General features: G+C 36.9%; 1 protein-coding gene across 17 annotated transcripts in view; it reads left to right on the top strand.

The window, feature by feature from the left end:
* Window positions 1-23,032, top strand: part of CBLB (Cbl proto-oncogene B) — a 221,967-nt gene that overhangs the window by 150,084 nt on the left and 48,851 nt on the right. For 11 of the 17 annotated variants that reach the window (XM_060404205.1, XM_060404194.1, XM_060404190.1 and 8 more), the window contains exons 11-12: window positions 15,703-15,888; window positions 17,651-18,016. In XM_060404205.1, the coding sequence (XP_060260188.1) occupies window positions 15,703-15,888; window positions 17,651-18,016 (552 nt within the window). The remainder of the gene's footprint in view (window positions 1-15,702; window positions 15,889-17,650; window positions 18,017-23,032) is intronic. The other 6 variants (XM_060404202.1, XM_042230729.2, XM_060404222.1 and 3 more) reach the window with 1 other exon arrangement.

Raw genomic sequence — 23,032 nt, 5'->3', positions numbered from 1 at the left:
CACAGTCCAACTCTCACATCCATACATGACCACTAGAAAAACCATAGCCTTGATTAGACGGACCTTGTTGGCAAAGTTATGTCTTTGCTTTTGAATATGCTATCTAGGTTGGTCATAACTTCCCTTCCAAGGAGTTTACCCCAAAAAAGAGAAGACTGGTGCTGCTCTCAGACTTTATTGTCCCAGAACTTAGCAGTGTTATTGAACGAATCTGTCACTCCAGTCAGCATCATTTCTTTACTTTCCAGGCACAATTAGATTGAAGAAACTTAAAGAACTTAAAATTATTTGTTTTTAAATTGAGGAATCATGTTTCAGTTATATGTATTTATGTGCACTGGCCTGCCTCTTGTCAGTTAAACAGATTGTGAATTTTATAATATTTCATAAATCACTGCCACTTTATTTTCAATAAAACCTGAATTTTACTGTAACTACAAGCATCAGTTCTTTCTGAATAATTGGGAAGAACAGTGTTATGGTATTATGTTCCAATAGCACTTTATAGGTACTTTCATTTCAAGAGTTACACTAAATTGTTATGTTTTATTCAGAGGACTGTCTTCTGCTTTAGATTGTTCTTAAGGCCAGTGCCAATATGTTATTTATCTTTGTGTTTCTTAGTACCTAGACATATATTAAGTGAAATAATAAATGCTCATGCATGTTCACATGGTCTGTGAGGGCAGTGGCCTGATTTTAAGCATCTTTTTCACTCCAGTCTGAAGACTTGGCTATATCTGTGCAAAATACCAAATTACAGATTTTGCGCAGTTCTGTCTTCAGCTGAGGTTATAAACAAATACCACAGATCATTTTCACACAATAGCTCTCCTACTTGATTTTCTTCCACTCTGCTATCATTCTGTTGCCTCATTCTTTAAGTTATTCATTTTAAAAACATTTCATTCTCTCAACTCCATGAGTGACTGTCAGTCATTGTCCAGCATAAGGAATTAATTCTCTTTTATCTGCCATTGCAAATACTCTTCACCTTTCCCTTCTTTTACAACTATATTGTGAAATTGTTCCTGTCTGTCTGAAGCATATTACATTCTTCAAATTAGTAATGCTTCTATCAAAGCATAGAGAACCTAGCTGTTTGTATATTCCTGTTGTCATGGTGATATCTGCAGCTGGAATTTATAAGTAGCAGCATACTGAACATATAGAATGTATCTTTATTGTTTGTTTTATAAGTGTATTTAGTAATGCTAATCTTGCAGAAGCAAGAAGAACCTATAAATCTGTAATATAGTGTGTTAGTTGCCTTTCTATTTTATGACTTTCACTAGAAGCTATTTTAGGTTCTACTTGAAATTGTACCATTGCTTCAGTTCTCGAGCTGTCTGAATTTCTAGGATAATTGGATCTGAGTGAGCCCTTAGAGGAAGTCGTCCAGGGTGTGATTGGTAAGATCAAATCCTATCTGACTTTAGTCAGATCAAAGCTAAGAAAAGGTATCTGTTGCTAGGTCAGAATTTTGTTTCATTTTGCCGGAGGTGTAAAGAATCTCCACAGTTCCTTAGCAATTACTTTGACAAAACATACTGTTCACAAAATACATAAATTACAAACAAATGAAGCTTTGGTACAAATAGATTGATAGGCTGACCTAGTATATGAACTGAGATTAGTTTCCTTGGTCTTAAACATTATATTATCTTAAAACAATATTTAAAATTTTAGTGAGTGACCAGGTAAGAGAAAATCAGGTGTGACCAGAGGTCAAAGGAATTATTATTCCTTTATCTTTTTTTATACATCCTCCTAATGCTCCCATCTCTAATTAAAATACATATTGCTGATTGAAAACATAATATATCATTTAATTCTTCCTTTTCCTAATGTGAAGAAAGGATCCATAGTACTCCTATTCTGAGCAAAGAGTTCATGTGTATAGATCACAGTGATTTTGCAGTGTTCTTAGGGTAGTATGACCTTTTTAATGTGACTTAGATTCCAACCACAGGGCTCAAGTCCATGCTGGACCTTAGTAAGGACAAAATTTACAATGAAAGTGAAATTCAAAAATAGCCAGACATTTGAAATGTAGACCATGGTTTTCAAGTATGAGTGAGTTCTACCTCCTGAAGGTATTCAGAAATACGTGGAGATACTTTCATTGTCACAATGACCGAGAGATCAAGGGAACCGCTGAGATTTAGTGGCTGGGGTCAGAGATGCAAGCATCCTCCAACCCATGGGACAGACCCATCTAAGAAAAATGACACTGATGCATGCTAGCGGTTCTTATCTCCTCCCGTGCAACACAGGCAAAGTCCTGAATGACAGTAAGCAGTCCACAGTCGCAGGTTATTGTTTGCCATGTAATGGCATTCTGTTTGCTCATTTTCTTAAAGCTCTCCATGCAAATGAGTAGCATTTTCTTTATTAATATGTGAATATCAAAGGAAAAAACTACCTTGTCCAAGTGTAATATGATATAGGGGACCTTGAAGACCCTGTCACGCATTCCTCAGAAGTAGTTTGAATGTGTGAGGAGGCAAGCCCTTGATCTTGGACTTAGTTTTGAGTTGACCTCCTATGGTGTAGACTGTGAGCCCTGCAAGGCATGCTTTGCTCTTCTTTTCATTCTCAGAGACTTGCATAGTGCCTAACACACAGTGTAGGCCTTTGGGAAAGTTTTGTTTTTCAATTTTTTCATTGAGTTATCAGCGGTGACCCTGTTAACTATACAGTTCTTAAGAGAGCTATGGTCCCTGGCATCCAGCACTCTGGGTTCATGTTCCAGTTCTGCTCCTTAGTATTTGTGTGCCATCCATTGGTTATTTAACTCCCTATGCCTCAGTGACCTTGCCTGTGAAAACGTTAGGGTTGAGATTCAATGAGTTAATTAATGTAAAGCCATTAGAACAGTGCTGGTACATAGTAAACATTAAGTATCAGTTATTATTAACATTTTTCTTTATACAGTGTTATTCAAGACTCCTACCAGGGAAGGCAATGGCAACCCACTCCAGTAGTCTTGCCTGGAAAATCCCATGGACAGAGGGGCCTGGTGGGCTGCAGTGCATGGGGTTGCTAGGAGTCAGACACGACTGAGCGACTTCACTTGCACTTTTCACTTTCATGCATTGGAGAAGGATATGGCAACCCACTCCAGTGTTCTTGCCTGGAGAATCCCAGGGACAGGGGAGCCTGGTGGGCTGCCGTCTATCGGGTCACACAGAGTCGGACACGACTGAAGTGACTTAGCAAGACTCCTACAATTATTGCTGTACTTCTGAGAATTAAATATTAGTATTTTTGAGATGTCTATAGAAGTATTTTTTCTTTTAGATACTATCATGTGTCATTGTTTAGAAAGAAACAGACATTACAACGGGATTGGTTTGGCAAGAGGTCGGCTGTATTTCTTTATTAATGCATACATAATTATGATGTCATCGGCCACATTAAACTTACTGTACAACTACCTTGTTGTACTAACAGTCACTAAGTACAGTGACTTAGTGTACAGTTACTAAGTCATGTCTGACTCTGCAATACCATGGACAGCAGCACCCCCCCCAGACTTCCCTGTTCTTCACTGTTTCCAAGAGTTTGCTCAAACACATGTCCATTGAATCAGTGATGCCATCCGACCACCTCATCCTCTGTCACCCCCTTTTCCTCCTCCTGTCAATCTTTCCCAGCATCAGGATCTTTCCCAATGAGTCAGTTCTTCGCACCAGGTGGCCAAAGTATTAGAGCTCCAGCATCAGTCCTTCCAATGAATATTCACGGTTGATTTCCTTCAGGATTGACTAGTTTGATTTCCTTGCAGTCCAAGGGACTCTCAAGAGTCTCTCCAGCACCACAATTTGAAAGCATCAATTCTTCGGTGCTCAAGACTTCATTATGGTCCAAGCTCTCCTATAGTACAACTACCTTGTAGGTTTAAAACTCAGAAAATGCGAAGTTGCCAGCATATCTGCTGAAATATTATCTTAAGGACTAAATAATTTAGATAAATTTACAACAGTCTTATTTTCTACAGAAGTATATTCAAATGATTAAGTACAGTGGATATATTTTTATAACTGATTCACTTTGCTATATAGCAGAAACTAATACAACATTGTAAATCAACTATACCTAATTAAATAAAATTAATTTTAAGAAACAATCCAGTACATATTCTCTCAAGTAGGATGAAGAACTTAAGTAACTAAATAGCAATTGCTTATTGTTCAAAGCAACTGTAGCAACTGTAGTTTGCAAGCATTAGGGCTTTCCCATGAGGGCATTTTTCGGTGGCTAGATAGAATTCCCTTAATTCCCAGGATGTTCTTGTTCCTTAGCCATTTTTATGGAGATATTTCTGAATTATATGTCACTCTTCCCTGACTTCTCAAAATTGGTTATGCAGCTGAATGAACCAAAGGGCATAAGAAGCCACTATAATCAACGTGACATACTTCTTAAAGCTTACATTTTGCTATAGGATTTAAGGGGAAGTTGCACACAGACAGTGGAACCATAGCTTTGAATTAATATCACATGTATATTTGGATCAGAATGCAAAACTCATATAAATGTTTAAAGTAAAATATGAAACTTCAAAGAAATTTCAGGTTTATGGAGGCTGGTCACAGGCTAGGAGATTATGTCCCTCTTCTAAAAGGCACTTCAGGGAGAAGCAGTATAACTCTAAGTAGTTAATAATGTTTAACATTTTAATGGAGAGGGCCCTTGGGGTTATTCCACTGTGAGGCTGTTTGCACTTCTTTAAAGTAGACCCTATTGGCAGTTTTATTGACTGTCTCCCTGTCAAACCTCAAAGAGATGTTAGCTCTTAATCGAGTCAATATTCCTCCATGTGTAACTTTCTAACCATTTTCCTCCTCTTCATTGCTCGTAATTTGTAGTATCTAAAAAATTTACAGAAGCTATTAGTGGAATGTAAATAATAATAGTAATGTAAAATAGTAAACCTCAGTTTACACACAAATGTAATATCCATATTTTTAGTAAGTTAGCAAGGTGCTTATTTCTTGTTATTGTTCCTAGAGGAAGAAATGCAGAATTTTTCCTTTGAGATGACTTTTCTTTCTTTGATTGGTTTTTGTTTTTTTGGAAGACTTTTAGAGCAGTTTTAGGTTCACAGACAAATTGAGAGGGATGTACACAGATTTCTCATGTTCCCCCTGCCTCTCCACACATGGGTAGCCTCCCCCTATTATCAACACCCCCCACCAGACTCATACATTTGTCATAACTGATGAACCTGCATTGGCACATCATTACTGTCTAAAGTCCATAGTTTACAGTAGGGTCACTTGTGGTGCTGTATATTCTATAAGTTTGCAGAAATGTATTGTGTCAAGTATAGTATCATGCAGAGTATTTTCACTGCCCTAAAAATCCTGTGTTCTGCCTATTCATCTACCCACCAACCCCTCCAGCAACCATTGCTCTTTTTACTGTCTTAATATCTTTGCCTTTTCCAGAATGTTATTATGGTTGGAATAATACCATATGTAGCCTTCTCAGATTAGCTTCATTCACTTGAATGTGAACTTGAACATGTAGTCGCTCAGTCGTGTTCCACTCTTTGCAACCCCATGGACTGTAGCCCGCCAGGCTCCTCTGTCCATGAGGATACTCCAGGCTAGGATACTGGAGTGGGTTGCCATTTCCTTCTCCAGGGGATCTTCCCAACCCAGGAACTGAACCTGGGTCTCCCATTTTGCAGGCAGACTCTTTAACCTCTGTGCCACCAGGGAAGCTCTTTCACTTAGTAGTATGCATTTAAATTTCCACTATGTCCTTTCCTAGCTCAATGTGGCTCATTTCTTTTTGCACTAATAATAATCCATTATTTGGTTGTATTACAGTTTGTTTATTACCTATTCACCTACTGAAGGACATCTTGGTTGCTTACAAGTTTTGGCAATTATGAATAAAACAATTATAAACATCTATATGCACTGTTTTGTGTGAACATGGGTTTTTAGCTCCTTTGGGTAAATATCAAGGAGCATGATTGCTACATTGTATGTTAAGAGTATGTTCAGTTTTGTAAGAAACCACCAAACTCTTCCAAAGAAGAATAAAATTTTTGTTTTTACCACCTCCTTATCAGCATTTGATGTCATCAGTGGTTTAGATTTCATAGTGATATCTCATTGTTGTTCTAATTTACATTTCCCTGATGACGTATGATGTGTAGCATCTTCTCGTATAGTGATTTTTCCATCTGTATTGTCTTTAGTGTAATATCTGATAAGGTCTTTGGCTCATTTGAAAAATCTCATTGTTAGTTTCTTATTGTTGAGTTTTAAGAGTTCTTTGTATATTTTAGATAGCAGTCTTTTTTCAGACATATATTTTCCAAAGATTTTCTTCTAGTCTGTGGCATTTTTTATTTACTTGATAATTTCTTTCACAGAATAGAAATTTTTCATTTTAATGATGTCATGGATGGCAACTTTGGTGTTGTATCTCAAAAGTGATCATCAAAGTCATCTCATCTTTTAATATGGGACTTCTACCATATTATCTTCTAGGAGTTGTATAATTTTGCATTTTACATTTAGGTTTGTGGCCTATTTTGAGTTAATTTTTGTGGAAGAATAAGGTCTATGTCTAGAATTTTTTTGCATATGGCTGTCCTGTTCTTTAGCGCCAGTTGTTGAGAAGACTATGTTTACTACATTGTGTTACTTTTGCTCTTATGTCAGAGATCAGTTGACTGTATTTTGGAGGATCTATTTCTGTTCCATTAATGTATTTGTCTGTTCTTCTGCCAATGTCACAGAATCTTGATTAGTGTAGCTTTTTGGTGGGTCTTGAAGTCAAGCAGTGTTGGCCTTCCAACTTTGTCCTCCTTTGCTCTATTGCCTAGGGTCTTTTGTCTCTATCTAAACTTCAGAATCAGTTTAACGATATCTAAAATATTACTTGCTGGGATTTTAATTGGGATTGCATTCAATCTATAGATCAAGTTGGAAGCACTTTTCTTTTTCACTACAAATTCTTCCCTGAATTCCTACGTATTGAGATTTCTTGAAGTGCAACTGTGGATAAGCAGTCTAAGCATGAAATGACCATATTATTTCTCTTATACCATGTTCCTCATGTAAGCATTTGTTATCCAAAAAGGAACAATGGTACGGTACTCCAAAATAGACAACACAATTCATTCAGATGTCTGTCTGAGCATTTTCAATATACCCTTTTAATATCTTAGCAATTCACCCAATTAACATCAAGACCATCCCATTATTTAAACATATTAGGCATTTGGTAATTACTTAAATATTAAATTAGACATTACAAATGACACATGGGTGTGTGTGTGTATAAATATTTCTGTAATGGATATCTTCTGAATAATATACTGTGTGGGCTGTTAAAATCTTGATTTTGTTATGTTTACAAATGACTATGAGTAAAGAATAACCAAAGGAATAGTTGGAATGAAAATAAAATGTTTTATTTTAATTCCATTTTATTAGAATATTTTACTTAGAATATTATATTTTCTATGATAAGTTTTATCAGTGTCCTTCATTAATTTTCATGTATTTAGAGAAATGTTGTCCTTTTAATCACCCTTATAATACTTGTATCTACCTTGTTCAGACATGAAAATTCATTAAGTAAAAATCTTCTTAGAAATGCTATAAATTTGACTTTGATTATCACTGAGATTGTCAGAACGCTCATCTTATTAGTGACTGGAGAGATTTTCTCTTATCCTGTTTTTAATAATAGCCTGGCAGGGTTTGAAGTTTCTTACCAGATGTTTTCCTATTTCCATAATAATGGATCTTATTAATAAGGCCTTTACAAAATCTCTCTTTAAAAGGTGTGGATAAAATGAAGAGTGACTAAAATACAATGAGTCCTCGATTATTTGTGGTAATTGCTGAGCATGCTGAGATGAGCTTTTGACTACTTCTTGGGCCTTTTCTCTCAGGATTTTCTGTTAAAATTGCATATTTAGATTTCTCTGTTCTTTGTGATAGTTATTCGTCTCCTATTCTAAGTGCTAAAGAATTCTGTAAATTTTGTCAGAAAAATAAAGAACATTTTATTTTATGAAGCAAAGGGTGTGGAGAAATTGGTGAGTATGTAGACACATAAAAGAGTCAAATGTGGTCTTTAAATTTCTAGAGCCCCAGGACTCCAGTTTGTTAAAGGCAGCTCATCAACAACCAGTATTAAAGAACTTAAGAAAAATTGTTAGTTAGACAAATAGGCTGGTGTGATGATAATATCCCAAAGACAGAGATAGCCTGGTGTGCTGCAGTCCATGGGGTCGCAAAGACTCAGACACGATTGAGTGACTGAACTGAACTGATGATAATACAGGCAGGAATCAAGGCGCCCAGCTTTTGTATTTTAAAAGGAGTGGAAATGGGACAGGGGGTGGAAAGAGCATATATTCTGAAGTTCTGAAAACAAGGGTTGTTTTAGTTCAGTCATTCAGCTGTGTCTGACTCTTGTAACCCCATGGACTGCAGCACACCAAGCTTCCCTGTCCTTCACCATCTCTTGGAGCTTGCTCAAGCTCATGTCCGTTGAGTCGATGATGCCATCCAAACATTTTGTCCTCTGCTGTCCTCTTCTCCTGCCTTCAATCTTTTACAGCATCAGGGTCTTTCTAATGAGTTGACTCTTCGTATCAGGTGGCCAAAGAATTGGAGCTTCAGCATCAGTCCTTCCAATGAATATCCAGGACTGATTTCCTCTAGGATTGACTGGTTTGATCTCCTTGCAGTCCAAGGGACTCCAGAGTCTTCTCCCACACCACAGTTCAAAAGCATCAGTTCTTTGGTGCTCAGCCTTCTTTATGGTCCAGCTCTCACATCCATACACGACTACTGGAAAAACCATAGCTTTGACTATACAGACCTTTGTCAACAAAGTAATGTCTCTGCTTTTTAATATGCTGTCTAGGTTTGTCATAGATTTTCTTCCAAGGAGCAAGCGTCTTTTAATTTCATGGCTGTAGTCACCATCTGCAATGATTTTAGAGCCCCCCAAAATAAAGTTTCTCACTGTTTCCTTGACTGGATGCCATGATCCTCCTTTTTGATTGTTGAGTTTGAAGCCAACTTTTTCACTCTCCTCTTTCACCTTCATCAGGAGGCCCTTTAGTTACTCTTTGCTTGCTGTCGTAAGGATTTCCATCTTCATATCTGAGTTTATTGACTTTTCTCCCTGCAATCTTGATTTAGCTTGTGTTTCATCCAGCCCGGCATTTCATGTGATATACTCTGCATGCTAAGTTAGATATAAGCAGGTGTACAGCCTTGGTGTACTCCTTTTGCAATTTGGAACCAATCCATTGTTCCATGTCCAGTTCTGACTGTTGCTTCTTGACCTGCATACAGGTTTTTCGGGAGGCAGGGGAGATAGTCTGGGATTCCCATCTCTTCAAGAATTTTCCAGTTTGTTGTGATCCACACAGTCAAAGGCTTTGGCATAGTCAGTGAAGCTGAAGGAGATGTTTTTCTGGAATTCTCTTGTTTTTTTTTTCCTATGATCCAACAGATGTTGGCAATTTGATCTCTGGTTCCCCTGCTTTTTCTAAATCCAGCTTGAAAATCTGGAAGTTCTCAGTTCACGTACTATTGAAGCCTAGCTTGGAAATTTTTGATCATTACTTTGCTAGTGTGTGAGATGAGTGCAGTTTTGTGGTAGATTGAACATTCTTTGGCGCTACCTTTCTTTGGGGTTGGAATGAAAACTGTCCTTTCTCCTGTGACCACTGCCGAGTTTCCCAAATGTGCTAACATATTGAGTGCAGCACTTTAACACCATCATCTTTCAGGATTTGAAATAGCTCCAGAAAAATTTGAGAATAACTAAAATCAATATAAAGGGATGGAGTCGTTCAAATCAGCTAACCTATAACTTGAAAGGATGATTACATCCTTCATAGTTCTTACAGTTGCCTCTATATAAATGATTTTCTTTATACTGTACAATAAATTCTGTACAGTTAATTCTGTGTCCACATCCTACTTTCTACTTCCTACTTTCCTAGTTAATCTTTTCTAGCTTTCCATTTACTTGTTCTAACCTAATACTGTGAACAGAAAGAAATGGAGTAACTAAAAAGGATTTCATGTAAGGCTATGCAAAAAGGATAAGATCCTTTTAAAAAACCATTGATTAGTATGCCTTTTTATTATACTAATTAATTTTATTTATTCATTAGAAGCTTAAAACCAGCAGTAGTAAAGTCTCTCCTTTAAAAATAAAATTTCTGCTATTAAAAAATTTAAAAGACAAAATAAGAAAAAAATTTTTCACTACTGTTAAAACAGATTAGAGGTTCACTACCCTAATATATACAGAGCTCTTTCAAATCACTGAGGGGTAAATAAAAGAATATGATAGATACTAGGCAAAGAATATAGTGTGAGCTGGCTTGTGAAGCATTGTATAAGACTTCTTTTCTTTTTAGACTTTCAAAGAGGAAGGGAAAAATATAATTGATTGACCTTTAATGTGACCATTTACTAAAAATGTTCACAAATATTCATAGTTAGCATTTGAGTTTTCCCAGCAATAAAAGTTAATACAAAGTTTCCCTATTCTAGTTTCAGAATTGTTCACAGAGACAACAAAAAGGCTTCAGCAAAGAAAAAGGCATTATTATTTAAAGGGCACTATTAGACTCTCTACTCTGACATGGGAATTTTGATGTGATTTAGGAGAACTCTGGAAAATGAATAAGTTATGGTAAATTTAGACCACATAATCAATAAAGGTAAAAAAAAATTCTTTCTTCACTACTGATATACACTCCATTAAATACTTATGACTAAACCAACTTACAGATACTATAATGCTTCAAAATACAGTAGTCTTTCAGGAGGACAGTAGAAAATCACTTTGAGAGTGTAGTATGAACTATTCTTAAGATTTGCTTCGGATTACATCCACAGAATTGTGGAGAGGGTGCTTGTCTGGAGGAGTGTAGATGTTCAGGATTACTGCTGCACCATACACCTTGGTTTGGATGTCTGTCTGAGTATTTTCAGTATAGTCTTTCAGTATCTTAACAATTCACCCAATTCAAAACAAGTGCATCCCATTACTTAAAAATACTAGGAATTTCAGTTTAGTTCAGTTGCTCAGTCGTGTCCAACTCTTTACAACCCCGTGAACCGTAGCACACCAGGCCTCCCTGGCCATCACCAACTCACGGAGTCCACCCAAACCCATGTCCATCGAGTCCGTGATGCCATCCAACCATCTCATCCTCTGTCGTCCCCTTCTCCTCCTGCCCTCAGTCTTTCCCAGCATCAGCGTCTTTTGAAATGAATCAGCTCTTCGCATCAGGTGGCCAAAGTATTGGAGTTTCAGCTGCAACATCAGTCCTTCCAATGAACACCCAGGACTGATCTCCTTTAGAATGGATTGGTTGGCTCTCCTTGCAGTCCAAGGAACTCTCAAGAGTCTTCTCCAACACCACAGTTCAAAAGCATCAATTCTTTGGCGCTCAGCTTTCTCTATAGTCCAACTCTCACATCCATACATGAGCCCTGGGAAAACCATATCCTTGACTAGAGGGACCTTTGTTGACAAAGTAATGTCTCTGCTTGTTAATATGCTATCTAGATTGGTCATAACTTTCCTTCAAAGGAGTAAGCGTCTTTTAATTTCATGGTTGCAGTCACCATCTGCAGTGATTTTGGAGCCCAGAAAAATAAAATCAGCCACTGTTTCCATTGTTGCCTCATCTGTTTGCCATGAAGTGATGGGACCAGATGCCATGATCTTCGTTTTCTGAATGTTGAGCTTTAAGCCAACTTTTTCACTCTCTTCTTCACTTTCATCAAGAGGCTTTTTAGTTCTTCTTCACTTTCTGCCATAAAGGTGGTGTCATCTCCATATCTGAGGTTATTGATATTTCTCCCGGCAATCTTGATTCCAGCTTGTGCTTCCTTCAGCCCAGCATTTCTCATGATGTACTCTGCATAGAAGTTAAATAAGCAGGGTGACAATATGCAGGCTTGACATACGCCTTTTCCTATTTGGAACTAGTCTGTTGTTCCATGTCCAGTTCTAACTCCTGCTTCCTGACCTGCATACAGATTTCTCAAGAGGCAGGTCAGGTGGTCTGTATTCCCATCTCTTTCAGAATTTTCCACAGTTTATTGTGATCTACACAGTCAAAGGCTTTGGCATAGTCAATAAAGCAGAAATAGATGTTTTTCTGGAACTCTCTTGCTTTTTCGATGATCCAGCAGATGTTGGCAATTTGATTTCTGGTCCCTCTGCCTTTTCTAAAACCAACTTGAACATCAGGAAGTTCATGGTTCACTTATTGCTGAAGCCTGGCTTAGAGAATTTTGAGCATTGCTTTACCAGCGTGTGAGATGAGTGCAACTGTGCAGTAGTTAGCATTCTTTGGCATTGCCTTTCTTTGGGATTGGAATGAAAACTGACCTTTTCCAGTCCTGTGGCCATTGCTGAGTTTTCCACATTTGCTGGCATATTGAGTGCAGCACTTTCACCACATCATCTTTCAGGATTTGAAATAGCTCCACTGGAATTCCATCACCTCCACTAGCTTTGTTCATAGTGATGCTTCCTAAAGCCCTCTTGACTTCACATTCCAGAATGTCTGTCTCTAGGTGAGTCTGAGTGACCACACCATCATGATTATCTGGGTCATGAAGATCTTTTTTTATAGTTCTTCTGTGTATTCTTGTCACTACTTTTAATATCTTCTGCTTCTGTTAAGTCCATACCATTTCTGTCCTTCATTGAGCCTGTCTCTGCATGAAATCTTCCCTTGTTATCTCTGATTTTCTTGAAGAGATCTCTAGTCTTTCCCATTCTATTGTTTTCCTCCATTTCTTTGCATTGATCACTGAAGAAGGCTTTCTTATCTCTCCTTGCTATTCTTTGGAACTCTACATTGAATGGGTATATCTTCCCTTTTCTCCTTGGCTTTTTGCTTCGCTTCTTTTCTCAGATATTTGTAAGACCTCCTCAGACAGCCATTTTCCTTTTTTGCATTTCTTTTTCTTGGGGATTTGGTATGGTTTAAATGTTAAATTAGTCATTAAAGCAGAAGTCAAGTTCTGATGGTGACAGTGGGCCGTTGACTCTCAGAATTCTCCTTCCTGTTCCAGGTAATTAAGGAAACAGGCAGATAGTTGTGGAAGAAAAATGCGTGGTGGAGCATAGACAGGCTTTGCAGTGAATGCACCTTGTTGTTGTTCACTTGCTAAGTCATGTCCGACTCTCTGTGGCCCCATGGACTGCAGCACACTAGGCTTCCCTGTCCTTTGCTATCTCCTGGAGTTTGCTCGGTCTCCATTGATGTTCATTGAGTTGACGATGCCATTCAACCATCTCATATTCTGTCACCCCCTTCTCCTGTGAATGGACCTAGCACTGAAAAATTTCTCTCCAAGTAACTGAAACAGTGACATGCTCTGTATTCTCTGCGTGTGTTTGTATATATGTAAAACTTACATAAGATAACTTTGTTTCTTGAATCTTTTTTTGTAAAGAATAATAACCAGATCAGTTTCACTAGTTCTCAAATAATGTAATTTATCCTTAATGGGAATTGGGTAGAATTAGATTTCTGGTGACCTCTCCTGATCTGAGTTGCTTTATACTGCGATTCTTGTAGTTTGACATCAGGATTTTTTTCTGTTGTGTGATCATTTTTGATTGGTTTTACTCCGTCAGGTTCAAATTCATGACCATCTGAGGCTCCATGGCCTTTGGGGTAAAGCTGTTGTTTTACTAGTAAGGGTGACTAGCTGCATTAAAATCAGGTTATGACTCTAGAGTTTCTACTTTTTTTCCTTCAATTAAGTAACAGTCGAATGTTTTGCCTTATCACAAGGTAAGAGATATAAAGAGAACCATGAAATGAATAAAAAGAAAATGTTCTTAAAATTTGCATGTGAAAGTACATCAACATTTATTGACCTGTTTTTCAGTTATTTGGCAGAGAGTAGAGAGGCAGAGAATTGATAGTTTGGTGATTTCATGACAATATTCAGGTATACCTGAAATATAGTGTGGAAGCTTCTGCTCAGACATGCTTATTTTAAAAGAGCAAGTCCCAACTCCTTTGATGTGGGCTTCACGTAGTAACTTTCTTGCAAAGAGTAGAGTAAGGGAAAGGGTAGTAAAAGTAATTTTATAGTGTAGCAACCCTGACAGTCAATGCCTTAACCAGGTAGTCAAGGTCAGCATCAGTAGCGATGAAATCACATTGATAGTGTAGACCCTTGATGTGATGTGATTAAAGTGTTAGTTGATCAACATGGTCTTCCTCCTAGAAACCCATAAGGCTAGTCTTAGTCATAAGAAAAAAATCAGACAAACCTCAATTTTAGTAAATTAAAAACGAAAACCTTTCATGATGTAACTTAGTGTGGATGTGAACACAAATTTATTATCTCATCTCAGTTAAGGAAATTTCTCACTGCTGCTAGAGTTGAAATTAAATTGACAGTTGACATTGACTACTCTTGTAAAGGTGAGTAATGTTAGGGGGAAAGTGGCTTAAACACAAGCTTAAATTCTTCATAAATACTCACACTAGGAAACAGATGAATATCAAAGCATGTTAGATTAATATTAAGTATCAAGCATAAGCCTAGATCTCCAAATAAATAGGTAGTAACTTAGCCTTGAAAAGAAAACTGCCTGGTATTTCAGAATAGAATATTGTTTAATTAGGATAACTTTTATATCAAATATGGAAATCAGGGTATGTCTGATACACACACGTACACACACTCTTTTGAAATAAGAAAGGTTACATGACAGTGAATTCGCTCAGTTGTATCTGATTCTTTGTGACCCCCATGGACTGTAGCCTACCATGCTCCTTGGTCCATGGGATTCTCCAGGCAAGAATACTGGACTGGGTTGCCATTTTCTTCTCCAGGAGATCTTCCTGACCTAGGGATTGAACCGGGTCTCCTGCATTGTAGGTAGACGCTTTACTGTCTGAGCCACCAGGGAAGTATATACATACATACAAATCAGAAGGATTACATACATACATACAAATCAGTACTTATTGATGGCTTTTGGGTGCTCTTTTATCTACCAGATAACATGGAAACCCTGTAATAGTATCGTGTTTTAGAAGTACAGAGTTTCCTAGGTTTAATTGTTTTTAAAGAACATTTAACTTGAGGATTTAATTTCTATGTGAAGACTTAGGGGGAAATATTTGTTCTTAAAGCTGTTTATTATAAATATACAACTTAAGAAAAGCCTGTCTGATTGTATTCATTAAAGTAGATTATACATTAGATATTATCCATATTTTATATGGAACAGAAAGATTTATACACTAAGAAGATTCTATAACACCTAAGAAACAGCTAAGAAAATTCTATAACATAGATAACCAAGAGCAATGGGCATCACTGCATTGTGTTTTTCTGGAGACGGGTTTCTAGAAGAAGGCCTGCATTTGATTGTCTTCAAACTGCACTTCGGCTGCGTTTTTCCTCGGCCCCTTGTGCAATATGTAGGAGAAACCAATCTGTTTATTCTTTACATAATACTGCCCTTGGGGGAACAATGTGTGCTCTTTCCATCTATTAATCAGAGTAAACTAAGTGAGTTTATTTTAACAGATGTTCAATGGCAGATCCCTTCTCAAAACCAAATGTCTTAAGAGCTGAAAGGTACACACTTCACACATCACATAAGCAGCATCATTCTCTTTCTGTATTCTAGTGCACTGACAGGCAGAATTCCCCAGTCACATCACCTGGGTCGTCTCCCCTGGCACAGAGAAGAAAGCCACACCCAGACCCCCTCCAGATCCCTCATCTAAGCCTCCCACCAGTGCCTCCTCGCCTGGACCTAATTCAGAAAGGCATAGTTCGGTCTCCCTGTGGCAGCCCAACTGGTTCACCAAAGGTAAATCAATATTGCTAGAAACACAGATAATAGTTTTATGTGATGATTATTGATGGCTCAGGTTTTTAAATCTCCATTAATCATATTTCTTATGCTCTCGTTTATGAGCTACTTTGATGGGTTTCTCATTTTGTGTATAGCAATTCCACTATTATATTCCTTGCCTTTATTACTGTAAGAGTTGCATAATTATTCAAAGAAAGCACGTCTGTAACAGCCCCCTGATTTGCTAAAATAAACAGTAGAGTAAGTATAGTTATTCTGTAAAATGGATTTAAAAGGTCATTATATGTATTAAAATAAATTGCATGTTCTTATTAAATGATATTTTGTACTCATTTTCATAGTGTCTTGACAAGAAAAATGTTATGGAAGTGTATTTGCATAAAGGCTTAAGATGTGATAAATTATCACCCATGTTTCAAGGTGACTCAGAAGAGGGAATTGTATGTACCTTTTATATATGAAGGAATTAATTACAAAGAATTAGAGTATTTTCAAAGTAATTATGTTACTCTTTAATATTAAAGACATAATTCTATCTGTACATTTAAGCCCACAGTTTATTTTAGTTCTGTGCAGATTTTTTTTTCTAAATTTGATAAGGGAATATTTTGCTTTATTAAATATAAGATTTTAAACATTAATTCCATTTGGTGATATGCTTTACAGCGTAAAACTAGTTGGAAATACAGTGTTTTAGTAGTACTGGATTTTTCTACATTACAATTAGTATAGTTTTAAGGTCATATTAAGACTGTTTAGGATGTTACTTAGTCAGAATTATGTAAACACAACACATTCCTTTTTTCTGCAGTATTTTCTAACAATGAAAGCACAAATCATTTGTCAGATGAACTGTGTAAATGAAAATAAAGCCTGCGAAAGTCACATAGATCAGTTTAGCAGCTTATTTCCTTTATATTTCCATATAAGAACAAACTGTTTTTTTTCCCCAAGGATCAGTACAATTCAAGTAAGGTCTATGAGTAACGCTGCTCTATTATTTGTGATTTTTCATTCTTCTGGTGTGTGTGTGTATGCTCAGTCACGTCCGACTCTTTGCAGCCTCACGAACTATAGCCTGCCCAGGATCCTCTGTCCGTGGAATTTTCTAGGCAGGAATACTGGAGTAGGTTACCATTTCCTGCTCCAGGAGATCGTTCCCAACCAGGGATTGAACCCGCGTGTCCTATGTCGGCAGGTGGATTCTTTACCACTAGCGCCACCTAATGACTGATAAAGAACGAGAGCACATCTTGCCCTTGTCAGTTGCTTTGTATTATAGAGGTGAAAACAAAACTAACAAAACCAACATTTTCTGTTTTTCAGAGATGTTGAAAATCAAAGTGCTCTTTTAAAAAGCAGAACAACAACTTCTTGATGGTTTCTTCTGTCTCTCTTAAATCATAGAAGTGTGCAAATGAAATACTTAATGACTCATTATTTTAATGTCAACTGGTCAGAATCATCATATAATTTTGATATTCTGCTGCTTTTTTTCCTGCAGTCATTATAATCCTAAATTTTGAGTTTACATATTCATTTTTTACAAAGAAATCTTAATGAGATATATTTGAGTCTTTCATAATTTTTTAAACTTTCATTAATTGGTGATAAAAGAAATTCATTAAAAGAAGGCACGGGAATCTAATAAAGCTCTAGTATGGCTTAGAAAACAAAAGCAATAATATGTTCGCCTGGAAGGTATTTCAGTGCCTAATTGAAACACCTTTTCTTTTTTCCTCTTGTGTTTCTCCAGTCTTCTCCTTGCATGGTGAGAAAACAAGATAAACCACTCCCAGCCCCACCACCGCCCTTAAGAGACCCTCCTCCCCCTCCACCTGAGAGACCTCCCCCAGTGCCCCCTGACAACAGACTGAGTCGTCACTTCCATCACGTGGAGAGTGTGCCTTCCAGAGACCAGCCCATGCCTCTTGAAGCCTGGTGCCCACGGGATGTGCTGGGGACTAATCAGTCGGTGGGATGTCGCCTCCTTGGGGATGGCTCTCCGAAGCCCGGAATCACGGCGAGTTCCAATGCAAATGGACGGCATAGTCGGATGGGCTCTGACCCAGTGCTTCTCCGGAAACACAGACGCAATGACTTGCCTTTAGAAGGAGCCAAGGTAAGAAATACACAAAGAAGCAGCTAAACAACCTGCTTATAATCTTCTGATAGGAGGTAGTATAAAAGGTTGGGCCTTGTTTTTTTGTGTCTAGTGTGACATTTCCCTGCAAGTCTTTAATTATCTGCAAGTTATAAATAATCAGAAGCTTATTAAAACTTGAACCTAAAGGAAGTCAGGAAGAAGAGTATAAATAATGATTTAATTTTCATAGGAAGATACTAGACAATTTGCCAGAAGTTTAGTATACCTTCTCTTATTTCATCGGCATAATATTTTCCCATTAATAAATTGTCATGGGAGAATTAGCACTTTTTTGACTCTTCTGAGAAAATGGGAAAAGTGTGGGAAAGTGCTAGTCACTCAGTTGTGTCCGACTCTGCGACACCATAGACTGCATTCTACCGAGCTTCTCTGTCCATGGAATTCTCCAGGTAAGGGTACTGGAGTGGGTTGCCATTCCCTTCTCTGAGGAATCTTCCCAACCCAGGGATTGAACCCGGATCTCCTGCATTGCAGGCAGACTCTTTACTCTCTGAGCCACCAGGCAATCCCAACTCTTCTAGTTCCATCTAATTTGAAAAAGTGCTGTATTATTATAGCATATCGGCAATCAGTCCTTGGAATTATTGTTGCCTGGGAGAGTATACCTTAGACAGGTAAATTAAACTTCTCACATACATCAAAACACCAAGTTTTTTAGTTCACTGTTACAGAGCAAGCTCTTTCTCTGTAATACTGAAAGAGACCCTCACACATAATGAGTAACACGATATATATTACCACTGTCAGTTACATGTACAGGAAAGAATTTAAGCACACAGGAAACCAAAGAGGCAACAGCAGAAATCATTGAGTGTAGACCCCTCAGTGGGCCCTTGACAGAGCTGTCCTGTCATGTTTCCTGGTATTTGCTTCCATGATGTTTTTGACTCTGGGATTAGATTGTCACCATCTTCCTTCAGCTGCAGAAGGCTTTGCCTCTTTTGAAGACTGTAATGTTAAAGTGTTCCTATCTCTTTTGATCTTCAGTTGTTATTTTAGGGGAGTAGACTGTTCCTTCCAGACGATTGTTTGTAGTGGGTGAGTTAATCAAGAAACAAGTGTGAAAAATGGCTTGCACTAAATTCCTCTGTGTATGTGCACAGATGTGTGTGCATGCACATGTGTGAAGGAATACTTTGTATAATATTATTAGTTTTCCTAATAATTAAGTATTATTAGAGTGGCCAGGATAGCAGGGGTCAAAACTGTCTACTCTGGCACTCAAAACAAAGGGGAAGGGTGGTGACAGTTTGCAGAAAGTTTTTGTTAGTGCCTCCTGTTGGTATCTTCAGTCTTTCATCTATTATAAATATGAAGATCTGTAAAGATTTTCTCCAAGGTCATGTAAAGGTGATGTAAATGGAAGAGATAGCACTTGTAAAAGCATTTTTATAATATTCTCTAAAAATGGAGACTTTATCCTCAAAAGTATGTTTCTACAACCTAGAATCTTGATAAGAATGACTTGTCTTTTTTTCCAGTGATTTTTCCTCCCTTTAGTCTCTATTACTTTTCATTCATACATGGTCACACTTGACTTCAAGAGAATGTTCAGACAAGCTCTGACATGAATAGTTATATCTCAGCAACATATTACAACTTATTTCCTGAATGAACTTGAGAAATACTTAAAATATAATAATTATACTATCCAGTTCATTGAAGACCTCTTGTTTCAGGGTTTTTCTTAGATAATATGTTATGTAATCTTAACACTAATATAATCTTGCCCTTCGAAGCCCTAGAACATAGGCTATTAATTTTTCTGTGAATCGTGGTAGTTTTTAAAATTAGAGTTATAATTGCTTATAGGTAGGGAATTTTATTTTATTGTATTAACTATAATTAACTATAGGTATAACAACTTCATGTATAATAGTGATTTCAGCTATAAAGATTCCTTTACATGTTTTTTTCTGTGAACTTTCATGTCCTTGTCTTTGATACATGTTAATATCCCAGAGGACATTGAATAAATTGCAAACTTTCCCTCTTATTGAAAGCTGAATCTATTTAGTTCTATCTAAATAATCCTAATTAAAATTCTTTAGGGTCTAATCTCATATGTTATGTGTATTAGCATTGCAGTGCTTATAGTCTCAAATTTAATTACATGTTAAAACTAGACTGAATATTTTAACCCAAATTAGACATGTAAGATTTCTCATTTCAGTCTAGTTGTTTGACTCTTAAGGCAGATTATAAAGAAAGATTTATATATAATGTATTAAATGCCATAAAACAGAGCATGTCTGCCCTTAGTCTCCTTTTTTATTATCTTTTTAAGGAAACATAGTTCCACTTTGGTAGACCACAGAGCATATAACAACTGACATAAAGTGGAAAAAGCCTAATTCTTCTCATTTCACTGTTGGGAGACGTAAGAGTCTGACTTCAGCAGGTGGAAGAATGAGTCCATCTAGAATCCTGTAGTTCCTTTCTGCATGACCTTGGATTGGAGTTTGTTTCTCATTTTATGTCTTTGTAGTTCCTCAATCCAGACTGATTTAATTACTTAATATATATTTGTAAATACTTTCTACATGCAAGACTTTCCAGGCGATTAGGGTAATCAGTTTCCCAGTGTTCTCGCTCCTTTCAAATTTAACAAAGTGTTTTTGTAGAAGAGTATCTGTTCAACTGCTTTAGTCAGAAGTAAAAATGATAAGGCAAATCAGATAGCTGCATTTTAACAAAAAATCTGATCAACACAGATCAGCCATGCTCTGGAATCAGGCCTGAATTTTACTTCCTGCTCTAGAACTTACTGGCTTCATGTGTACAAGCAACTTACTACATCCTTGCTCCCAATTCCACTTACTTCCCTTACTTTATGAAATGAACCAAGAATAGTACTTCATTTCTAGGGGAATAGTTATCTATTCCCTCCAGATATCTAAATCTCCATATCCCTTGGTTCTGGAATAAAACCAAACTAGGTAGGGAGTTCATTTTCATTTACAATAATTCTCCTTATTTTTGTTTTTAATTTAAAACCGAAATCATTATCTCTTTCTCCCCTTCCTCTCTCCTTTTATTCAGCATAGTTCCTAATGAATACTCCAAAGGCACTCTATAACTGATTGCTGAGTTATTACAGTGCTGAAACTGATGATGGAGGTGGGCAGTGGGCACAAGTCAGGCAGGAAAGGGCTTGGAGGATGAGGACGGTAATGGTACACTAACAGGATGAGAGGTCTTTTTTTTTTTTAATGTTTTGTTCCAGCACTGGCTTTCAGCCAAAAGTAGAATGTTAATTATTGTGTGTGTGTTTAAAATAGGATTTTTTATTCTTTTAAACAAGCAGTCATTATACATAGGTAGTCACAGTAAGAGGGAGACAAAGGAGAAGGGATGAAGGACTGGAGAATGATTTTGATTTAAGAAGACTCATATATTAATGAAAATGCTAAGTGTTACAATGTATCCTCACCCTATATACATTGTGTACAGTTTTTAAAAACTATTTTAAAAAACATATTATCCTGGGAATAAAGGGTATAGGGACTTGGATACTTGGAGACTGATGTATTATCTTCATATAACCCAATGTATTTTCTTAATTGTCTCCAAACGTAAGAAAATAATGTTTTTGTGTCAAATAGTAACAACTATCATTCAGACTTGTTTTATTAAAGGAAATTTCTCAAATATCATCTTCCCTTTTTAAAGGTAAGAAAATTTAGATGAGTTCTAAAAATTTAAAGTTAAGTGTACATATGGAGCACCATAAAGGGAATTCATAAAACTGAACATTCTGTAAATGCAGTGAGGACTCGCTCCCCTTTGTCGTGTCCTCTGTCGACGCACCAGCCCCCGTCATCCATTAGAACTATTTGCACTTTTTATTTGCATCTTCACTAGATAAATGGTGACGGCAGCAAGAATAAATTAAATGCTAATTGCTCTTTTTGCTAACTGTAGAGAGCTCTAAGGGGAAAAAAAAGCCCTCTAATTCATAGTTAAAATGGAGTGTAAGAATTTTCTGTGACTTTCATTTACTCCCCATTCTCTTCTCCCCTCCCACCTAGCATAATCAAGTTAGCTAAGGTACTACTCTCCTTTTTACATGAAACTTGCAAGCCAAGAGTTATCAGGTTGCTTTATTTTATTGGTATGAGATTTCTTTCCTGTAGGACTGTTTCTATTCCCTCAAATTCCACCCCCATTATGAACCTGTTCCTTAATTCATATTATGAATATGAATAGATATTTATTATTGCTGGTTCGTGTGTTTTAATTATCTGAGGTAAAAATATTCACACTAAATGTTTTAACATATTGGGAGCTTGAAATGTATCTGCTTATGTACAGATACTGACACTGTGTCCAACTGTCTTTATTTGTTCCTCTTAAAAGATTAAGAATGCCACTGTTTCTTATGTGATTAAACACTATCTCTGACTTGTCATGTTACTTCAAGTGACATCGTTCTAAAATGACCCTGTGCACAGAATCTGTTGAAGATACTGCTAGATAAATACATGGAATGATTCCTCTTTTTGATATTGTGGCTTTTGCTGTTTTGGTAGAGAGGCACATGTTTATAAGAATGACCTTAAACTTATCTGTGAATCTCAAGTGTTGTCTTTCAGAGAATATGTCCTCTGTGTCCAGTGTTGCAGTTTTAATCTGATGTTGTTGGAGGATAAATTATAGCGTGTTTTCGGTTTTGTGCACTTGTGGGTTTACATGTGTGGGATGGGGAAAAGGAGGTTGTGTTTCAGATTTTGTATGTTAAAAAAGCTTTTTCTTAATTGTGCTAGCATTATCACAATAGTGTTTTCCCTACATCTCCAGGGCTCCAAATGCTTTAATGTTAATTTTTAGGCAATATCTGAGCCATAAGAAAACATTTCAAACTTCAAAGTGAGGATGAAAGGCTTGTAAAAATATTAATTTTAATATTTATTAAAATATTAATTTTGAGGTATGTAGAAAAATATTAATCTAGGGTAACTGAGAGTTGAT

Source organism: Ovis aries, chromosome 1, assembly GCF_016772045.2.
Source record: "Ovis aries strain OAR_USU_Benz2616 breed Rambouillet chromosome 1, ARS-UI_Ramb_v3.0, whole genome shotgun sequence".
Taxonomy (NCBI): Eukaryota; Metazoa; Chordata; class Mammalia; order Artiodactyla; family Bovidae; genus Ovis; species Ovis aries.
The sequence above is the reverse complement of the archived record's forward strand: the minus strand, read 5'-3'. Positions and strand labels throughout refer to the sequence as shown.